At 30.2% G+C, this 24010-nt stretch overlaps 1 protein-coding gene and 1 pseudogene across 1 annotated transcript; both read right to left on the minus strand.

Annotated features, from left to right (window-relative positions):
* Window positions 1-1772: 1772 nt before the first annotated feature.
* Window positions 1773-6838, minus strand: LOC135950454 (protein insensitive-like). The gene is given in 2 exon segments (XM_065499997.1): window positions 1773-3095; window positions 6824-6838. Coding segments are annotated over 2 exon segments (1338 nt in total).
* A 7595-nt stretch (window positions 6839-14433) lies between these two features.
* LOC135950455 (protein insensitive-like) lies at window positions 14434-20286 on the minus strand (annotated as a pseudogene).
* Window positions 20287-24010: the final 3724 nt, after the last annotated feature.

The following is a 24010-nucleotide window of genomic DNA, read 5'->3' on the forward strand; positions in this document are numbered from 1 at the left end:
ATAAGAAAAGCCTGTCAAATTAAAATCTGATATACAGAATCATAGAGAATTATACATAGAGACGAGACACTCCGAATTGTCAAACAAAAATACAACAAAACTAATGTCTGACTAGCATGTATTTTGTTGTTGCAAGAGATAGGTTTTTGACAACAGACTTAGGTTTTTGACAATCACGTCTCGTCTCCATGTTACCCTATGTACATAATTATTAAATATTTTTTGAATTAACAAATTACACGGAATCTGAAGAACCTAAAGTGCCCTGGAGACGATCAAATAAACACATCAATCACATAGTTGTGTGCGTGCAGTCGTTCCTTTTCGGCTACACGTACACGTTGTCGGCAATGATTGATGAAAATCAAAAAGTTTTGATTTTTTAATTTGACGATTGATAATTTGATCGTCTCCTGTTGTGATTGACAATCAAATTTCATTTTCTTTGCGTTTGCCGTGCACGGATGAAAAAAAATATTCATATCATGTATTTTACGTCTCTGATTAACAAAAAAACCTCGTTACTTCGAGATTTTTGGTAATAATAGAAAAGTGCGTCCAAATACAAATGGTGATTGACGTATTTATTTGTACGTCTCCTTTAAAGCTTCAAGTATACGACACTCACACATATGCACTGAATGACGGGTTTTTTTTTGATCGTCTTCAGCGCACTTAAAACGAAATCCATCGGAATAAAAACTACGGAATTGAAACCATTCCGAACGAAATGTGTGACAGGCCTGATAGAGCGGAAACTAGAAAAAATAACTTTACTAATGCATTCTCATTTCTTAGGTTTTTGACAACAGAGTTAGGTCTTTGACAGAAGAGTTTCCGATATACGTACGTGCATAGGGTAACATAGAGACGAGACGTAATTGTCAAAAACCTGAGTCTGTTGTCAAAAACCTATCTCTGGCAACAACAAAATACATGCTAGTCAATGTATTTTGTTGTTGCATCAGACATATGATATGTTGTATTTTTGTTTGACAAGTCGGAGTGTCTCGTCTCTATGTATAATTCTCTATGCGTACGTGTATTATACAAATGTTTGGCATGGCGTAGATTGAAATTCGGAAATATGAAGATTTTTTTAAAGTTTCTTTTATTTACACATTTTTAATTTTTTACTTCCACTTTTTCATTTAATTTTCACTTTCGTACGAATTTGATGTCTGTGACATATCTGCATATAAGCGAACAAAATTAATTCATTCAGGATTCAGTAGAGGAGCTTTGTTTGTTAAATTCAATACAAGTTCTGACAAAAATAATATAATTTTCAATATTTCCATTAAATATGATTCGCAATTCCAACCTTTGAAGTCAAATAAATTAAAAATAAAAAAAAAAATTATTAATTTTTATGAAAAAATATATAAAAATTGTTTATTAAAAATTTAATTATGTAATGTATTTAAAAATATATTTTTCTAATTGTAAAGTTTTTAAAAAATTAAAGTATAGTATAATTTTAACTTAAACAAATTTATAATTTAAAACTAAAGTATTTTTATTTATATAAAAAGGTACATGTTGTTACAAAATAATTATGTTTTTGGTATTTATTTATAAAATTATATCACATTTATTTATGTATCTTCTAGAATATAAATCAAATACTAACACTCATAGAATAAGTGCACGTTATTTTTTATTAAATCATTTTACTTTTGAAATTTTAAATCTAGAATTTAAAAAAAAACAAATTTTATTTATAGAAAACAAATATTAATAGATACATAGACTGTAGAATGTGTGTTGTCTTATACAGTTAGATTTTCTTAATTAATTTCCCTCATTGGCGTTCGTTTATTCATTTGTAGCTTCATCATCTTATTTTCGTCGGCACATTTGGTGGTGATGGCATTTCGCACTTCTTTATCGGAAACTAGACACTTGCGAGTTACCGCAAATATAATATCTGCTATTACAAGAGGATCCAACATTTCTTTTACTGGTTTGCATTGGTCCTTAAAGGCCGGTGAAGGTTTGCCAGTCATCGAGTGTGTTGCCAAAACTTTCCGATCGAATATTGCCATTAACAGTTTCCTAGTCGCAATCGAGGCAGAGGTCCAATTCATATTTTCATACAGCTTTGCTGGTATGCGGGTGTTGTTAGGTCCAATCGATACCATAACATTCTCAGGATCATAGCTAATGTTGCTCATATCACTACCTGGAGTGCTATTGTTTGAGGGTGAGGCATTGCCATTTTGAATTGGTAACCTTTGTATGCTGGTAATTTGAATTTTCTGTGCCTTAAGTAAGCTATTACCGCTGCTACGACGTTTTTGGGTTGGTAATTGCTGTTGTATGGTAGAGTAGGTTGCAATTGACTGATTATTGTTTTCATATTTTGCAACAACTTGCTCTCCTGCCAGTTTTCTCCTCTTTATGAAATGATGTTCACTTGACGTTGTGTCTGTAGGTGTTGGCGTAGCTGCCTGATGATGAATTGTCGAGGAATTGTTGACACTATTATATTCCGACTTAATTTCAATGTTATCTTCGTCAGCCAGACAAATCTCTAAACGGCCTGAATCCGCTGAACTGTTTAAATTTAATGCCTCATCATCTTCGGCCAAATGGATTTCTATTGGTTCGTCATTATTATTACCCGTACCCTCGGCTATAATTGTATATTTTACGCTTTCTGCTGGAGAACAATTCACTTGTTGGGTAGGGTTTAGGGCATTTACAATTTTGGGACTTATTTGAGCTGTCCTGGTGCTATTGCTGCTAATATTAGCACTGCTGTAACCAATGTTATTGATGTATTGTTGACTTTGAGGTTGCTGCTGTGACAGTAATGCTGATGTCCTTGCCGAGGTGGCATGTATTTGAGATAGTAAATCTGTGTGGGCCTTTAGATTTTCCTCCAATACTCTTACTTTTTCCTCCAATTCTCTTTCCCTTTGCGATTGCTTTTCCCTATTTTCGATTTCATGGAGATATGAAAAGTCACTGCCTGTCGTCTGTGACCAAGCATTGACCATCAAAGGGCGATTTATACGCTGTCCTGGCTCTGGTATTCCTCTGAATTTGTCTGCTGATCCGACCACTACAGACATGATTGGTAATTGGATCTGTAAATAATTAAAGTAATAAAAATAATAAGTATAATGTAATATTAACAAGTAAGAAAGTATGGTCGGTCAAGCCCGACCATATAATACCCTACACTAAGCAAAAGACCAAAAAATTTTCTTTTAAAATTTCAATACATAATTTAATATGGGAGCTATGACAAATTATGGACCAATCTCCATTAAATTAGATCATATTATTTATGTCTATATGAAAGTTATTCGTGTTAAATAGTTTGTGTATGCCAACATTTTTAAGTGATTTTTGCGCGTTAAAATATGGAAAAACGTTGAATATAAAATAAAACAAGTAAGAAAGTATGGTCGGTCAAGCCCGACCATATAATACCCTACACTAAGTAAAAGAGCAAAAACATTTATCTTTTAAAATTTCAATAATTTATATTTTTGAGAGATTTTCGGAAGTGGTCCTTATATGGGGGCTATGACCAATTATGGACCGATCACCATGAAATTAGGTCGTGTGATTTATGTCTATATGAAAGTTTACTATGTTGAATTATGTGAGTATACCAACATTGTTAAGCGATTTATGCACGTTAAAGTGATTTTCGGAAGCGGGTCTATATGGGAGCTATGACTAATTATGGACCGATCGTAACAAAATTTGGTGACATGAATTTTGTATATATAAAACTTATTTGGAGCTTAATTTGTGGAGATACATACATTTATAAATTAAACATTTATGACCGATAAAGTCCAATTTCGGAAGGACATTTGTATGGGGACTAGGTGAAATAATGGACCGATTTCAGCCATTTTCAATAGGCTTGGGCCGAAAAAATAATATGTACCAAATTTGATCGAAATATCTTCAAAATTGCGTCCTGTACTCTGCGCACAAAGTTTACTTGGACAGCCAGCCAGCCAACCAGACGGACGGATGGACATCGTTTAATCGACTCAGAAAGTGAGTCTAAGTCGATCGGTATACTTTAAGGTGGGTGTTAGACTAATATTTTTGGGCGTTACAAACATCTGCAGCAACGCATAATACCCTCCCCACTATGGTGGTGTAGGGTATAAATATGGTAACATAGAATTTTGGTTTAAATTTTTATTTATTTTACATATATGTATATGGAATTATGCTAAACTAACAAATAAATATTGACTCTATCAGGCTCCACTCCAAAAATATTTAAAAATTCTTTATTTCTGATTTTAATTAGACATCGCTTTTTATATATTGTTAAGTTTTAACCTTTTCAAAACGTTTGGTTTATTTCCTTTAAATAAACCGGATACTTTTGATTGCAAATAAAAGCCGTTTAGTAGTTTGAAAATTGTACAAGTCTTTATTTATGTAAAATGTACAACAACAGAATTAAATAGTCACTCAGGGCCTCAATTTGTAAAACGAAGCGTTCGGAAACGTAAGCAATTTGTATGAAGAATACTGGGAAAATGTTTTGAAACTTGAATATTTTCCATACAAAATTTGTTTAACGTTTGTCGTTTCGTTTTATAAAATAAGGCCCTCAATGTTTTTTTTATACACGTTTATAAATTCTCAGAAATACAGACACTTTATAATGTATACGAATTCACTTGAAAAATACAGCACACTCAGTTGATGTTTATTCAAATAGCGTCTCTGATAAACTGACTCACGACAGCAACCTCTGCCACTATTTATGACACTGCCATCTGCACTCTAGATTGTTCTTTAACTGTCAAAAATCGAATATTCTAGATCTTACTAATACATACGCCATCTATGGTGTACTTTCTACAATGTTCTTTAACTGAATATTCGAATTCGAATACAGCGTTGCCAACTTACGATCAAATCAACTGAAAGCTTTTATTTAATAATGCCCACAGATATGTTACAGTTTGCTATTACAGCACTGTTATTTGAAAGCATCATGCTACTTTTAAATCAGCCCTTAAAATCGTTATATTTGAATTCAAGTACAATTTCATAACAATATTAAAACAAAAGTGAAGTTTTTGGTACAGAAATTGATTAAACATTTTAGAAAAACCAATAATTACCAAGAAATATCAATTTCACTTTGTAAACTAAAAGTGCTTTCATTCCGAAATAAATTTTTAGTTTTACTGTGAAATCTACATTTTGCTTCTATAAATCCAATATATATCTGGATCTAATTTCTGGAACTTTGAATAAATTTGATTTTTCTGCAATTCAAATAGTTAATTGTTATTTTATGGAAGTGAGTCGTCGTTAAAACTGGCCAATAGATTATTTTACAATTTGTATGATATTTTTTGATGGTTTTTTTAGTTTGGAATACAATATTCATTTTGCATTTATGTACTGCTAAACCATCGTAAGAAAAAATAGTTCACTGACCATCAACCACAATAGAACCTATCAGGAAAACTTAGTTTTACTTATATTTTTATAACTGTTTCACATTTAGAAGACTCGAAGTTATAACATTTCATTGGACTCTCAAACTTTGTCTTGGACATTTTATCTTCACAAATTTTACAAATCAATTTATGTAGGTCTAATTTTATAGGTAATATTTTAAATGCAACTTGATTAATAAGGAACCTGAGAATTTGTTGTAATAAATAACCTGATATCGTCACTTAAAATGCAAAATAACGTAACACCATTTCAAAAATGTTTAAAGTGATTGGCAAAACCCCATTGAAGAATTAAAAGTATCTATGATATCAATTTAATTTCTCCCATTTGATCATTAAACAGACTGACAAACACATTTCCAAATTAAAATTTAGCTTTTATTTATTATTTCTTAATTTATTCATCGTTATCTAACAAACATTAAATTTCGGTATTTTTATACCCTACACCACCATAGTGGGGAGGCGTTTGTGCAGATGTTTGTAACGCCCAAAAATATTAGTCTAACACCCACCTTAAAGTATACCGATCGACTTAGAATCAGTTTCTGAGTCGATTAAACGATGTAAGTCCGTCCGTCTGGTCGGCTGGCTGGCTGTCCATGTAAACCTTGTGTGCAGAGTACAGGTCGCAATTTTGAAGATATTTCGATCAAATTGGGTACATATTATTTTTTCGGCTCAAGAACCAAGCCTATTGAAACTGGCTGAAATCGGTCCATTATTTCACCTAGCCCCCATACAAATGTCCTCCCGAAATTGGACTTTATCGGTCAAAAATGTTTAATTTATCTATGTATCTCCACAAATTCCGCTCCAAATAAGTTTTATATACACAAAATTCATGTCACCAAATTTTGTTACAATCGGTCCATAATCAGTCATAGCTCCCATATAACCCCGCTTCCGAAAATCACTTTAACGTGCATAAATCGCTTAAAAATAATTCAACATAGTTAACTTTAATATAGACATAAATCACATGACCTAATTTCATGGTGATCGGTCCATAATTGGTCATAGCCCCAATATAAGGCCCACTTCCGAAAATCACTCAAAAATATAAATTATTGAAATTTTAAAAGAAAAATGTTTTTGCTCTTTTACTTAGTGTAGGGTATTATATGGTCGGGCTTGACCGATCATACTTTCTTACTTGTTTTTATTATGTTATTTTACATTTTAGTTGACGACAAGTTTGTTTTATATCGCGTTTTTAAATTTTTCAATATTTTTTGTTGAAACATTTTGAATTATTTTGGTTTATTTATTACTAAAATCCCTTAATTTATTTAATATGATAAAGATGTTAATAAAACCGAAGTTATGTTTTAAATTAGCTTTTATATTAGACTTACCACTTTGGTTTCCATTCTTTTAAAATTTAAAAAAATTTTGTTGTATAAAGAAAATCCAATAAAAATTTTGTTTTATGAAAATTCGAAACAAAAATTTCACTTTTTTTGTATGAAAATCCGATAAACACTGTTGTTATGTAAATTAAAATTTTGTTGTATCAAACTAAAATTTCACAATTAGTTTTGTTTGAAAATCCAATAAACACTTTTATGGAAATTATAAAATTTCACAATTCTTTTGTATACAAATCTATTAAACAATTTTAGGCAAACTGATGAAAATTCAAACAAGAATATATTTTTTACCGCTTTATAAAACAACTTTACGCTTTGTCGTTCTAATAACAACTGCTTTAAATTCCTTTCGTCTTATTACTATCATTACATTTGCTGCACTTAGTCCCACTTTGCCTGCTGATATCCTTTGCTACCTCTACCTACTTCAAATGTTTGCATGTTGATATACACATTAACAAGAACAACAACATTTAACAATTAATTTAAGGGTGGGAAACATTGATCCTCAGCTTGTCTTACTTTGCAATTCTTGCTGCCTGGATCTATAAATTCCTATTTTTCCAGTTCGTTTTATTTGTATTTCTGTTTTATTTTGTACTTTCTTTTGTTTACCTGCAATGAGAAAAGAAAAAAATGCGCGCAATTCCTTTTTACAATCCAACAGCAGGACATCGATCTACCATTTATTTTTTATTGTTGTTACGCATAGTTGTTGGTTTTTATATTTGAAATATCAACGAAAATGTTCCTTTCTCGAGTCTGTTGGTTGGTTTGTTAGTTGGACTAACTACACTAACAATACAAAAGGAAAAACCCAAAGTAAAATCTGAGCTATTTGTTGTTGATTGAAAATTCTACTCTGCTTTGAATAATAATGCCAGATCAACAGAACACCAATAATCCTTGTAAATATGAACTCCATAGGAATTATTGGCAAATTAGGTTATGCAAATCGTTAATATCGATGGATTTCCTATTAAATGTAATGACAAATTGTTAGAGTCTTAAGACGCCGCACCATATATTGGGGCTAATCAGAAACCAATTCGAATTACTTAAAAACTCGTCACCAATTCATTCAAAAATACAATTAATAGCAAAACAAAATCTTTAGCTTAATTCAAAGGCTTTTATTCACAAACAAAGTTGCAACATTTGAGGACGTCAGCGCAAAATTGGCCGGAGTTAAAAAACTCTCAAATTGTCCAACATCGATTTTAGTTCCCAGTCGACCTATATATCTGCATATAGGAAGCTGGAATGTTAAATCATGTGTTAAAAACTTAGGTTATGAAAACCAAAAATCGATTGCATGTGGACAATGCAAACTTCGAGAAACTGCAACGCGATATAGTTAGACGACGTCAAACATTATCCAATGCGAGAGTGATTGACCAGATTGCCCTTAAGCGATAATGGCTCTTTCTCCAACCAGAGCTGAATTACGACTGGCCTAAGCTTGAGATAGGAAGTATGAAAATAATGGGTTTGATATAATGATTTGATATACATATGTAGCATATTACGTGATACATTCTTTGGTATAAAGTAGTTTATTCAAAGTATTGGCCATTGTTAACTATGACCTTTTCCCATCTTCCTGGCATCATATGGCTTCCGAGCCAAAAAACAGCTCATCTTTTGAGGCCAAGAACGAATCAAGCCAATTTCAGATACTCTGTTCCAAAGTGAAGCGTATCCCAGAGAGCGTTCTGCATTGATCGAAACAAATAGTAAGTAGTCGGACGGTGCAAGGTCTGTACTATAAGGCGGGTGAGGCAAAACTTCCCAACCACTTCTTTCTAAATACTTTTTAACAGGTATTACAATATATGGCCTAGCGTTTTCATGATGGAATATTACGGTTTCATGTCAGACCATTGCTGAATTCATTTATACATAATTAAGTAAATTCATTCCTTTGAATGTTTAAAATTTTGTTAATTAATTGAAATCTAATCCAAATTAAATGATAAATTTTCATCTTTCAATTTGATTTTAATCATTTACAAAATGAATTCAAAAACATTTTCTAATGCATATTTCTAATAGATATGTATGAATTGAATAAAACCCCATGTTTTTATAAAACTTTCAATTCGCCACAGTAACGAAAACAATTTACTTTTCGACTTTATTAAAAGAATTTTATAATTTTAACATAAAAATCACATGAAAAATAAAAAAAAATTGTGTGATTTAAAAAAAAAATCATTTGCTGAGGAATCGTTCGGTTTCAAATTCATAAATTTTATAAAAACAGGCTGTTTAAAACCAAATTTGTAACAAATTCGTTCGTTTAGAAATTCGCAAATTTTATAATGTTAATCATTCAATAACTTTTATCAAGCTACTTTGTAACATATTTGAATTAAAGAAAACTTGAATGATTGAATGAAAACTCTTTTGAAAACATTCCTCAGTTTCAGTTTTCAAAAATACGATCTTTTAAAGAGTGTGTCAAAAAAACTTATTTGTACTTGTATTAGGTTGAATAAAACTTAAAGCATTCAATATAAAAATTCTCAAAAATACGTAAATTTATTAAAACTAGCATATCCCGGTGCACTTCGCTACCCCTACCCTAGTAAAATTTACTTTAGCTTTCCTTTATAAGGGAGGGTAATTCGTACTAAGCTCATCATGTTTAGTTATACTTCGAACAGGGATCAGGAATAAATTCGTTTTTAGCTAACCTCCGTAGAATGGTAATAAATTGATTGATACAGAGTTTAAATACTTTTAGAATTATAGTTCTCCAGATATTCAAAATTAATTATTTACTTTATGACACGACCTCTAATGCAATACCGACCATTTTCAGTTATGCGGAAAAAGTTTGAAGAAATTTGTAATTAATAATATTCCGACCCCTACCATGTTGGTTCCCCAGATATTCGAAATCAGTATTTACTCTGTATGGGAGGTGCTACGCTTTCTAATCTAATTCCGTCTATAGTCAGCTAAACTCCACACAGTAATAAGAAATTAATTCGTTAAAAGTTTAAAATTATAGTTCTCCAGATATTCGAAATTAAATATTTCGAATTGGGTGTGCCATGCCCACTATTCCACTCCCGAAAATTTTCAGTGAAACTATGCAAAATGATAAAATAGCTATTTAGACAAAATTTGGAAAATCTTGCAATTATAGCTCACAAAATATTTAGAAATAACAATTAACTTTGTATGGGACGTGACTCACATTTTTTCCGACCCCTCGCATTTTTGATTAAGCTTCATGCAGTGATAAAAAATTGATTCGTATGAAGTTTGAAAATGGTCTCAATTATAGTTATGCACATATTATAAAATAACTATTTACTTATGTACAATTATATATTTACCCCCCATATGCATAAACAGTTTTTAAATTTGTCAAAGGTTTATAAAAACAATTTTGAATGGAAATATAGTTAAAAAATAAAAAAGCACCTTCAAAATATATTTTTTTAAGTGACCTTTAAATTACTAAAGTCTTCTTCTTTGTTTTCTATAACAACTCTCACCTAAAGCAGAGAGATATCAATACTGTTTAATTGTTTCTCTTATTTATTTACAACAAAAAATTTGACAAACACGCATTGCTTTGTTTACTTTTTAGCTTAAGGTTCACATGTACACGTTTTTGCATATGTGTTAGTAACATCTTTAAACGCTTATAACTCCTAAAAAACTGAACCGATTTCAATAAAATATATATTCTGCACATCTGTGAATAATTCCCTTTAAAATGGTATATTTTTTGCCCAAATTGAATGTATAATGTGAGCGTAAAAGGGGTCTAAAGAAATCGACTTGCCTATTAATATTATGATGATATTGTACAAATTCATTAAATATTAAAATATTGGCATATTACTTGGTATTTATAAATTTATTTATTTATTTACTTTTTCCGGAAATCCTACCATTAAAGATTTTATAGTTGCGGGGATACCTTTTCTGTGTTCTTTAATTTTTTTTTACAAGAGCCCAATACCTTTCCACATTCCGAAGTTCTGGACAGTTTGGTGGATTTGCCTCCAGTAGTAAAAAATTTATATTATTATTTTTCTATAGTGACATGATGCCAAATCAGGCTAGAAATATAAAGGCACCCTGTGTTTTTTAAGAAAGGTAAAAGCCGTATTTATAGACACTCCGTATCGTGTCTTATGTCACAGATAATTGACTTCTTTTGCCACAACTGCCAATGGCTTGCCATACAAGAATCTTCTTGGAGAATTTTGATTATTTTTTTTTGTCCAGAATTGTTCTTGAACATTACCTCGTCCACATATAAATCATGACTTGGAACTTGTACATTAGTTTCATCGCACAGTGGTTTAGAAACTAGTTTTTTTTGGAAATAATTCGGTATCTTGGGAACTATTGGGGTTATTGTTACAAAATTTCACATGGTTTGAGCTGAGGTATTTTCGCGTTGATTTACTTTTGTTCAGCTTCCTAGCGCTAATGGGGGCCAGTATGTAGCCCCTCAAAGTTGGTCACCTCGGGTCGCAAATTTTTTAAAAAAAAATAGCCAAAAATCCATTTATGATCCGAATGAGCTGACATTTTGAATATAAATAGTCCTTGAGAAGATCTACAAAAAATACGCTTACTAGTTTTTTTAATTTTGCTCGATCTTTTTATGGTTTTTTAGATATGGCGGGCCTACGCTGGGTCGAAATTTATTTTTAAAATATCAGCTATATTGGCGATAAAATTCTACATAAAATAAAAAAAACTTGCTAACAATTATCTCTTCCCTATAAAAAGTTAGACTTGCAATACATGCAGGTATTCATTAATCGCTCGTTACGAAAACTTCTCAAGATATTCTGGCCGAATGTTATCTCAAACAGAGACCTGTGGGAAAGAGCAGGTGAAACACCAATACGTAACCAGATAATCATTCGTAAATGGAGTTGGATTGACCATGTTCTCAGACGCACCAACGACAACGTAGCTAAGATGGCAATTGATTGGAACCCCCAAGGCAGTAGAAGAAGAGGCAGACCCGCTAACACCTGGAGGAGACAAATAGAGACTGAAGCAAACTTAAATGAAAAGTCTTGGGCCGAAGTGAAGCTGATAGCACGGGATAGATCACAATGGAAAACTTTGTTGTGGCCATTTGTTCCACTTTGGAACCATAGGAATCAATATATAATATAAAAAGTTATATGCATCCAAAGTTGGAACTTCTAAAAAGGGCCGTATTTTTTTACGTTTTTCCCAAAAAAATCCATATATTTTTTCTTTTGTAGAAAAAATTTTTCTTCGGGACTATATAGAATTTTTATATGATCCGGAAAGACAACTTAATGCAAAAGCGTGTAAAGAAAAATTTGGCTCACTTAAACGGACATACCCAGTCCTATCCAAACTTGCCCAATTTCAAAAAAAAATTTCGGTTTGAGTAAAAAAGTCTAAAAAGGCAAAGCACCGATCCACGAAAAAGCTCCATATTTGTATAACCTCATATGTTTCTTAAATATTTACTAAGTGTTTTTACTATCACACTGTAAATAACATCACAGTAGGCACTTTTCTAAAAAAACTCAGTTTTTGGAACACATTTTCCCCGTTTTAGGAATTTCGGTATTTGAAAAATGTCAAAAATTCTAATGCCATTGATTTAAGGACATTTGGGTCTATATTGGTTCCAAATTTCGTTATGATATCTTTAACTGTTAAAATTTTACATTAATTCAAATTTTGTATTTTTATTTGTGCAAAATCACCATATTGTATTTTTTTAGTTTTTAAGGTAAATGACGTCTCAAAATTTTATAAAATTATTTAATTTTGCTAAAATATCAATCCTCAAGTCCTAAGGTTTTCAACAATATTAAATACTTATATAAAAAGCCTTTATTTACTCCTCTGAAGTTCCACAAACCTTGCCCCCTTTGACAAATTTGTACGTTTTTTCATATAATGCGTACAAAATGTTATTAACATATCAAATGTAAATTTTGAATTCAAACACATACTGACTTAAAAGAAATTTTAGTGTAACAGATTTTTGCACGCATTATATGAAAAAACGTACAAATTTGTCAAAGGGTTTCGGGAAATCTAAAATCCCGAAAATTATAAGAAAGAAACGTACATAATTATGTCTTTACAATTGAAAGTAAATTTTTTATTTAGCAATCAATTTTTATTAGACACTATAAAGCATACTATTGCATCTATGGTTTCGTCTGCCATTCTGGAACGAATTTTGTTTCCGACATATGCTGCTGCCGAAAAACATCTTTCATATTGGAAAAACCGTTTGCAAATACTTATAACAAATCTGCAAGTATTTTACTCTTGTCCCTTCTGAAATAAAGTTATCTATTTCTTTTCTAAGTTGCAAATCTACATTATAACTTCGTATCGATATTGTTATTTCGGTTTTTTACATTTATTAATAATATCTTTTAGCCTTTGAGCAATCGAAATATTTTCATTTTGTTCGAGCTCCTCATCTGAGATAAAATCAATTTCGTTGGAAGAGGATTTAAATTGAGGTTTGTTAGATAACTTAAAAAAAATGTGAAGAATTGATTTTCCCGAGCCCCACTCTAGGAAAACCAAAAATACCGTTTTCCGTTATTAACTATGTTGTAGCAGGAGTTGCGCTTAACTACTTTGCTGAACATCACTTTGCGATATTCGGGCATGTAGAATGTCAAAATGGATAAAAAAAGGCACACAAAAATGAAAATTTCCCGTATTTATTTATGAAAAACGGGATTTAGAAAATCCCGTGATTTAAAATTAAAAAATCCCGGGCTTCGGGGTTTAATAAATACCGAAAACCCCGGGATTTTCGGGAACGGGATTCCCCGTTTGGCATCTCTAGTAACAATATATCCAATAATTTCCAAGATACCGAATTATTTAAAAAAAAAAACAGTTTCTAAACCATTGTGCATACGTATAACAGGTTTAGTGTTTAAATCTTTTGTTTCGCCCGATTAATTGTTCTTGTTTTGGACAAAATAATATAATTTTCCAAATTTTGTTTCTTGGTGAATAGCAGAACCAATCGAAATTTTGTTTGTTTTGTTGGACATAAGGAACTATTCGAATTATATACACATTTGTTCTTATTTGATAAACACATAACTATGTATTTCACTATTTTTGGCTCATCAATTTTTGAAAACTTGCCGTATTTTATTGCGTGTTTTGTTTTGAACACAATCTGAAAATCATTATAGAACAATTTTTCCCCAATTTTTTAAAAAAAAAAAAACAAATTAGTTAATTATTTTAATTTAAAAAAAATATGTATTTGCACGTAATAAAACTAAACTTATTGATGTTTATTTAAATTTAAAAATATGTATATTTTTCTATTGTAATTAACTTTTTAGAATTAATATGTAAATTAAAGTATAATTTTAACTTAAACAAGTCATATTATAAATACAATCATAATGATTATAACTTAAAACTAAACTATTTTACAATAATTTTACATTTATTGATCTAGTAAGAATAGATTAAGTATGTTGTAAGTCTAATATTTTAATAATATTTTTGTCTAACACCCACAGAATGGCTGCACGTTTCATTATTAGAGGAGTGTCTTATCCAATACTATTTTATTTATTAATTTCCCTCATTGGCGTGCGTTTATTCATTTGTAACTTTAACATTTTACTTTCGTCGGCACATTTCGTCGTGATGACATCACGTACTTCCTTGTTGGAAACGCGACACTTGCGTGTTACTGCAAATGTAATATCTGCTATTACTTTGGGATCCAACATTTGTTGCAGTTGTTTGCCTTGGTCTATAAAGGCCGGCGAAGGCTTGCCAATTATAGAGTGTGTAGCCAAGACTTTCTGATCGAATATGGCCATTAGCAGTTTCCTAGTCGCAATAGAGGCAGATGTCCAATTCGTGCTATCATATAACCCTGCCGGTATACAGGTTCCGTTGGGCCCAATAGATACCATAACATTCTCAGGATCGTAGCTTATGATGCTCGTATCAGCGCTGCTACTGTCTGTGGGTGACGGAATGACATTTTCGATTATTCCAGTGTTTAAGTTCGTAATTCTGACTTTAGCTGTCTTACTTAAACTATTGCCATAAACTATACGTCGTTTTTGGGTTGGTAGATCATTAGAAAATAGAATTTTTTGATCTTTGATTAGCTGTGTTGCCAGTTTTTGTCTATTTATGACATGATGTTTTGTGTGTGAAGTTGCTGAATCCGTCTGATGTTGAATTCTTGTGGAATTGTTGGCACTATTATATTCAGTTGTAATTTCAAGACTTTCTTCAGCATTCAGACAAATTTCCAAACGTCCTAAATCCCTTGAACTGTTTAAATTTAAAGCAACATCATCTTCGGCCAAATTAATGAATATCGGTTCATCCGATATTCATCCGATCCACTTTCGGCAGCAGCACAATTCACTTGCTTGGTGGGGTTTTGGGCAGTAACAATTTTGGGACTTACTTGTGCTGTTGTAGTACTAATGCTGCTAATATTAGCACTGCTGTGGTTATTGTAACCAACATTATTAAGGCATTGCTGACTTTGTGGTAGCTGCTGTGATAGTAATGCTGATGTCCTTGCCGAGGCAACATGAATTTGAGATAGTAATTCAGTGTGGGCCTTTAGATTTTCTTCCAATACTTTTATTTTGTCTTCTAATTCTCTTTCCTTTTGAGATTTCTGTTCCCTATTTTCGATTTCATGGAGATATGAAAAGTCACTACCGGTAGTCTGTGACCAGGTATTAACCATCAAAGGGCGATTAATGCGCTGTCCTGGCTCTGGTATGCCTTTGAATTTGTCTGCTGATGCGACCACTACAGACATGATTGGTGATTGTATCTGTAAATAATTGAAATAAAACATATTATAGGAATCACTAGATATTAACAAAATAATAATATTGTTTAGATATAAGTTTAAATGTTTGAAACAAATTTAATTAATAAAACTATTCAATTTTGAATTTAGCAATTCATCGCAATAAATTAGACATTATAAATTTATTCAGAAAATTAAAAATATATTTTATTCACAGAAAATATACACAGAGCTTCATATTAATTAATTAAAATTGAACTTAATTCACTAAGATCTTAATTCGGAAGTAAAAATGTCAGCCATTCATTCCATAAATCTATTGTTACGTTTTAACCTTTTCAAAACGTTGGTTTATTTCCTTTAAATAAACCGGATACTTTTGATAGCAAATAAAAGCCGTTCAGTAGTTTGAAAATTGTAACAACTCTTTATTTATTCAAAATGTACAACAACCACAGAATTAAATAGCCACTCAATGTTTTTTATACACGTTTATAAATTCTCAGAAATACAGACACAATTTATAATGTACACGAATTTACTTGAAAAACACAACACACTTTAAGGCACTCAGTTGATGTTTATTCGAAAAGCGTCTCTGATAAACTCACTCACGACTGCAACCTCTGCCACTATTTATAACACTGCCATCTGCACTCTAGATTGCTCTTTAACTGTCAAAGTTCGAATATTCTAGATCTTACTAATACATGCGCCATCTGTGGTGTACTTTCTACAATGTTCCTTAACTGAATCAATGGTCAACTGAAAGGTTTTATTTAATAATGCCCACAGATATGTTACAGTCTGCTATTACAGCACTGTTATTTGAAAGCATTATGCTACTTTTAAATCAGCCCTTAAAATCGTTATATTTGAATTCAAGTACAATTTCGTAACACTATTCTCAACTTTTATTTATTTAGCTTCATTCAAAAGCCTTTATTTAAATAGGCTTCATTCATCGTTGAATCAATTCATAATGGAATTAATTCAGACTTTGAATGATTCAAGTTTTGTAAATTCAATTCTAATACAAATTAAATTAATCACCCCTATTATGTATGTCGATGTCGGCATCACTTTGTATTCGTTGTCACTTTGAGTCGACATCGACATCACCTCGACGCTAAATCGGTATTTACTAGGGATGCCAATCCCGAAATCCCGGGATTTGTGAAAAAGAATCCCGGGATTTTTTCGAAATTAACAAATCCCGAATTATTATGAGATTTTAGTAAGATTTTGAAGCACCCAAAATACTTAGAAAGCTAAATTTCAGCATATTTATAATACTAATCTCGCTTCAAATCCAAACGCTGCCAGATTTTTTCATTTGAATCAGGGAGCAGCACGTCTCCCTTGCATTGACAGGCTTTTACACTTTTACGAAATTTATGTTCAAGTTATTTTCTGAAGGGGACTAGGGGCAAATGTAGCCCGATTTCTGCAGTACTCTACAGTATAATTTCAGAGTACTTACAACTTATTTTGTGCAAAATTTTATAAGGATTGCCGCATAATCAAGATATTTATGACTGCTCAAACAGTACTCCGGGGGACAATTGTATGGAGCTAGGGGAAATCATGGACCATTTATTTTAATTTAATGCATTAGTTTTTGATTTGTTATATTTTTACTTAAATATATTAATAAAATTAATAGTTTTTATTGTTGAATTTGATGTTTTTGACGTTTAACTAAAATCCCGAAGTCCCGAAAAATCCCGAAATCTCGGGATACCGAAAAATCCCGGGGTCCCGAAAAATCCCGGGATCCCGGGATTTACATTTCTAAAATCCCGAATCCCGATATCGACACAATAGGGGTGAATATATTTTTTCTTCATTCCGTTTTGTTGTGCTTTTAATCATTCACAAAATGAATTGAAAATAGGAATTTAAACGTTTTTGTAATAGATTTGAATTGATGAAAAATTTAATCATACAATACATTTTTAAAGCTATTTTCTAATGGATTTGAATTCAAGAAAATTTTAGTGATTCAATATGGAATTAATTCTATACAGATAAAAATTCTCAAAGGAATTAAATATAATTTGATTATTAAAATGGAATTGAAAATTAATTGTTTCGAATATTGTCGTTTTGACGATTTATCACCATATCATCGTACGTGACATTTATACGCCTATATAGAGTGGAATAGATTTTTCAAAAATACACCCAGAGAAATATCAACTTAAAATCAATAAAAACCATATTGAATCAATAAGAAACATTACACAGAAAAAAAAATTCATAATTGGAATGAATTTTGTAATAAATATTATTAATCGAACTTGACTTTTTTTCCCAAACTTTTTTCATTCAGATTAAGAACATGTTCATAAATATTATAAAATTGTTCATGACGGAAATTTTTGCTTTTTTTGCATAAATTTAATAATATTTTATAATAAATTGCATTATAATTGCATTATCTAATGAATTAATTCAAAACTATTTGCATAATAGCCATATATTGGCCAATATTTTAAGATGAATCAACAATATCTGAAAATTAAAAATATGTATCATTAAACATAATAAAATATAAATAAACATTAAGCATATCATCCCCTTAAAAAGATTTAATCAATTTCGCGCATATTTGCTCATTTTGTAGCTGGAAATCATAAAAATAAATAAAAAAATTTCCAAGGAAAATTTCAAACATTTTTCAACAACATAAAAATATAAATGAAATTGAAGTTATATTTTTCAAGCCTTCTAGATTTAATTTGACTATTAACAAAATCTTAATATTTAAGAAATTATTTATAAATGTTATGAATTGAAATCAATGAAATCAAATCATAATATTTATGTTGAAACTTTTTTCTGTGTAACGGAAGTCTAGTAATGTTGAAATTTTTATTTCAATATGGAACAATATTAATTTAAAGTTGCCCTATATTAATAATTTTAATATGGAAACAATGTAGAAATAATATTTTTCGGCATTGAATTAATATTGAATTCTTATAGAATAATATTTTCGTCTTATTGAAACAATGCATTGCATGTGGAAAAGTTATTGAAATTATATTTTTTATTTTAGAAATAAAATTTAAACAATATTGAATTAAGAATGAATCAATTTAATATTAAGGTTATTTAGCTTTGATTTTATATTGAAACGTTATTTAATTTAAAATGCACACTATTGATAAAAATTTTGGATTTGATGCGTGTATTTATTCAGAAGCCTAGGTGGATGTTCTGACAGTTGGTTTCTTCAACAATTATGAGTTCAACCTGATTACAGTTCTGGAAGCGCTGCTTAGTATAAACGTCTAAAAGCGCTCTTCCCTTAGAAGTTTATGCCAAGAGTTGGCAAATCCTAAATAACATTGAGAATAGATTAATTTTTTTTAAAAAAATGTATGGTTTTAATTTCTTTATGGAGACTACAGGGGATGTCGCTGAAGATGTACTATTTAGACTGCTGCCTTGCACCTATCTTCTTATTTCAGACTTGAGTGAATCTGCGACATCTTCAATTCCAAACTAAAAATAATTAAAAAATAAAAAAAAAGCAATTATTTTATTTCAAAACCGATTTTTAAACGTCCACAACAAATAAAATTTTACAACTTAATCAAGAGGGAATCAGCTGCAATGGTTTACATATTGATTTAAAGTGTTGGCATATAGATTTAATAATATTTCTTATTAATTTAATATTTTGCAATTTAAATTTCAACTTAATTATGAAATTAATGATATGAATCTTGATTCAATGTATCTCACGAAATAAATAGAAACTACATTAATTCAAAGTTGAAAATTATTTATTTAATGTATTTCACTATAAGTTTTATATTATATTGAGAATTATTGAATTAATATGACGCGTTCTTATTTTTAAGTTGCACTTTTTCCCTGAGTGTAAGAGTATCTGAAAAATAATTTGGACTTTATGTTCCATTCAGAGGGTACTATATTTTAAAATATTGAAAAAGTTCTTTCGAAATAATGTTATCCAAAATATTGAACGAAATAACGATATATCGTACGTGACATAAAACGGAACTAATTTTGAGGTACATGTAGAAATATGCAAAAATATTCGAATCGTGAGAGGCGTTATGTTTTCTTTTAATTGCTTACACTAAACGAAATACTTTTCCTTTACAATCCGTCATATTTAAATAAAAACAATCTTTGGACGATTTGTACGTGACAGATTTTTCTCTTATAATAAAACAATATATATTCTGTAAATATATGTATACAAAAACTAAAAAAGTGAATAGAAAATATACATTCGGTTTCAATAAACAATTTGACAATAGCAAAAAAACAATCAGAATCAAATTCATTCATACTACAAGCTAATTGGGAGCCTAGTTTTCGCCGCAATTTTAGCCTAAAACATTAAAAAATTAAATATAATCAGTTTAAACTATTATTTTTGTCTTTAAAATGTTGTAATATAATCTAAATACTTTCACATAGTAACATTTTATTATTTTCTTCTATTCAAATCATTTTGAAAAAAGTTTAAAGTGTTTTCAGTCATGGTAGCGATTCTCGTGTTGTTAAACGATTTTTGTGATAATAAAAAGGAATTTTTGCTTCAATATAGCTTTTTAATTAAACTTACCATTTTTGCCTCCATTATAATTCCTTTTAGAATGAAATTTCACAGTAGGAATTCGAATAATAATTTATTTTTTAAATATCACTTTAGCGCTAGAAGTTGACACTGTGAGTTTTTGATAATTAATGTTTTAAGATTCCAGTAAGAATTAGAACAAGACTTTAATTTTTAAATGTCACTTTAGCAAGAAGTTGTCACTGTGAGTTTTTGATAATAAATATTTTAAAATTCCTTTGGTCTTATTCCTATATACAATTGCTGCTAATGCCGCCACTTAGTCCCGCTGATATCCTTTGCTACCTAAATATGTCAATTGTTGCCTGCTTGTAACAGGCAAACAATCATACCAATTATAATAATAATTTAAGGTTAGGTAGAAAACTTTGATCCTCAGCTGGTCTTACTTGGTAATTATTACTGCAATACAATCTGCCTGTGTCTATAAATTCCTACATCTTTTTTCCAGTTCGTTTTATTTACCTGGAGTGAGAATAGAGAGTGTGCGCGTAATTTCCTTTTACAATCCAAAATCAGTTTGATTTTCCATTTACTCATAAAGGTACATTTTATGGAACATTTATTGAAATATCAGCGACCATTTGTTTGCCTATGTCAGTTGGACTAATAACAATAAAAACCTAAATGTGCGCCTTTAGTTTGTTTTCTATTCTGTTATGCCAAGAACATAAAACTGTTGATATCAATAGTTTAACATAAAAAAATCAACCAAATGTCGCAGGTAATAATAACGAAAAAATTCGTTAAATCCACTGAGTTTTTACTTAAATCTACAGACAATTTATTAAAATAAACGAATTTTCTTCAAATTGAATTCAATGTACATTAATCCATATTCATATAAATATGTATATAAATGTCCTTGTAAGTTTGTTTGTTTTTTATTTGAGCATCACGGCTGAACCGATTTTTATTGAAATTTGGAACTCATAAGGGTATAAAAATGGAAAAAAACGGGACAAATAGGTAGCTTTAGTTTTTAAACACTGAATATTTGTTTAAAAGGAAAACATTTTTAAGTTATCTCACTATAGTCACAAACATGTGTATTTAGAAAGTACTTTTTCAAAAGTCTACGTTTAAGGGGGTAAAAACTGGTAAGATTTTGTGTTTATCCATATTTATGACTGTTTCAGAGCTGTAAAAGAATTATTCTTTTTTGTACATTGTTGTATTCTAAACCATTGGTCTCCAGCAGTACGCCCGCGGGCACCGTCTATGTGTGAGTTTCTTATATATGTGAAACCGAAATTAAAAAACGAACATGAGTTATTTACAAGTGTTGCCATTGAAGGATATTTTCATAAGAAATTTGGTTCAGTGTACACTAGGGTGGCCCTTAATAAACGAAAGTTGGATTTTGGCCATTCTCACCCCCCAGTTTGGTGAACATTAGTAAAAAAAATCATCGTGAAAAAATTTTGGGTTAATCGGTTGGGGTTAAGACGTGCCGCAAGCCCTCTGAAGTTCTGAGATGCATTTACAAGGGGAAAAAAATGCATTTTTTCCAGTTTTTGTAAAAATTTTGCCATTAAAAAATTACTTTTGCAATTTAATTTAAAAGAATAGAAATGTGTACGTAATTGTCGTTCTAATGAGACATAAAAAACAGAAATTGGCCAAAAAATGTTAAAGTTATTAAAAATTCTCCAGGCCATTAACGTGTCTCAGGCAACTAGAACAAGAAAGGTAGGAACAAAATTAACATATTTTGATAAATATTAAAATTAAAGCTCATTTTTATGTCCATATTTACTTGTATATGAGTTTTTGTCTTCGTAGGATACCGCTAACCTATTCTTAGGTATGAGCAAAAAAATAAAATTTTTTAACGGCAGTTTCAAAACTACATTTTCAAATTTTTAAAAATTTTGTTAAACAAATTTCAGAATTTTTTGATCATCTCATTGGGATTTATTAAGAATATAATAGGAAAAAAAATTCAAGAGAAATTCCAAATATTGAAAAATTTGTCCTTTGACCTTCACGATTTAAGGGTTAACGTTTTCCGATTTTATTAAAAGTTCCAGAGTATATTTAGAATTATCTGGACTATAATATTCTGAATAAGTTTTGCTTAAAATTCATAAGAGTAAGGAAATAGAGCTCATTCGCCTAAAAATTGCCAAATAATTGATTTTTCTCGAAAATTTCAAAATTTAAATCGCAGGTACGGAAAAACTATAAGAGATATTTTCATAATTTTTTCACATTTTTATTACCTATTATATTCTTAATAAATCCCAATAAGATGATCAAAAAATTATGAAATTTGTTTAACAACATTTTTAAAAATTTGAAAATGGAGTTTTGAAACTGCCGTTAAAAAAAAATTATTTTTTTTGTTCATACCTAAGAATAGGTTAGCGGTATCCTACGAAGACAAAAACTCATATACAAGTAAATATGGACTTATTTTAAGTAAAAATGAGCATTAATTTTAATATTTATCAAAATATGTTAATTTTGTTCCTACCTTTCTTATTCTACTTGCCTGAGACTTTTTAATAATTTTTAATAACTTTAACATTTTTTGACCAATTTCTGTTTTTTATGTCTTATTAGAACGACAATTACGTACACATTTCGATTCTTTTAAATTAAATTGCAAAAGTAATTTTTTAATGGCAAAATTTTTACAAAAACTGAAAAAATGCATTTTTTTTCCCTAAATGCATCTCAAAACTTCAGAGGGCTTGCGGCACGTCTTATCCACAACCGATGTACCTAAAATTTTTTCAGGATGATTTTTTTACTAATGTTCACCGAACTGGAGGGTGAGAATGGCCAAAATCCAACTTTCGTTTATTAAGGGCCACCCTAGTGTACACACATCGTAACACTAGAATACGAAGCAAATCTTTTGTTGTGAGAGTTTGGTTAACAATGTTCTAAACCAATGTTCCGATGCTCTTCAAATATTCCGTATATTCCTATATATTTAAAACGATCAATAGATTATTATACCCTTCGCCATGAGTGGCAAGGGTATATATAAGTTTGTCATTCCGTTTGTAATTTCTACACTTTTCATTTGCGACCCCACAAAGTATATATATTCTGAATCGTTATAGATAGCGGAGTCGATATAGCCATGTCCGTCTGTCCGTCTGTGTGTTGAAATGATACATCAATATCTCCGAAATTCTTCCGGCTCGGTTGCTATTTAAAATCGAGAAAATCGGTCCACAAATAACTGAGATATAATGAAAAAACCAGGACAACCATGATTTTTGACCCATATCTGGATTACTAAATAGTTAATATAGACAATATGGATATCTAATGATAGATATTTCAAAGACCTGTGCAACGACGTATATAAGACCATAGTAAGTTGGACCTACAATGGGTCAAAATCGAAAAAAATTTAAAAACTAAAAAAAAAAATTTTTTTAAATTAAAAAAAATTATAAAATTTAAAAAAATTTTAAAATTTAAAAAAAAAATTAAAAAAACTATTTAGAAAAACAACTGGAATAAAAATTTAAATTTTGTTTACCTAAAAATATTTAAAATTTTTATTTTAACCCTTTCAGTGGTTTTGTCGAATATATTCGACATTATAACATACTCTGTTTCTATGCGCTTTTACTGTATAATAAAATACAGTTAGTTTTAATTTTTTGTTTTAAATAAAAGACAGACACTGACAACCAGAGCAACCAAATACAAAAAAAATATTTTTCCCGGATTCAGCGTATTCAAATTATAAATATTTCTT

This window comes from Calliphora vicina, chromosome 2, assembly GCF_958450345.1.
Source record: "Calliphora vicina chromosome 2, idCalVici1.1, whole genome shotgun sequence".
Lineage (NCBI taxonomy): Eukaryota > Metazoa > Arthropoda > Insecta > Diptera > Calliphoridae > Calliphora > Calliphora vicina.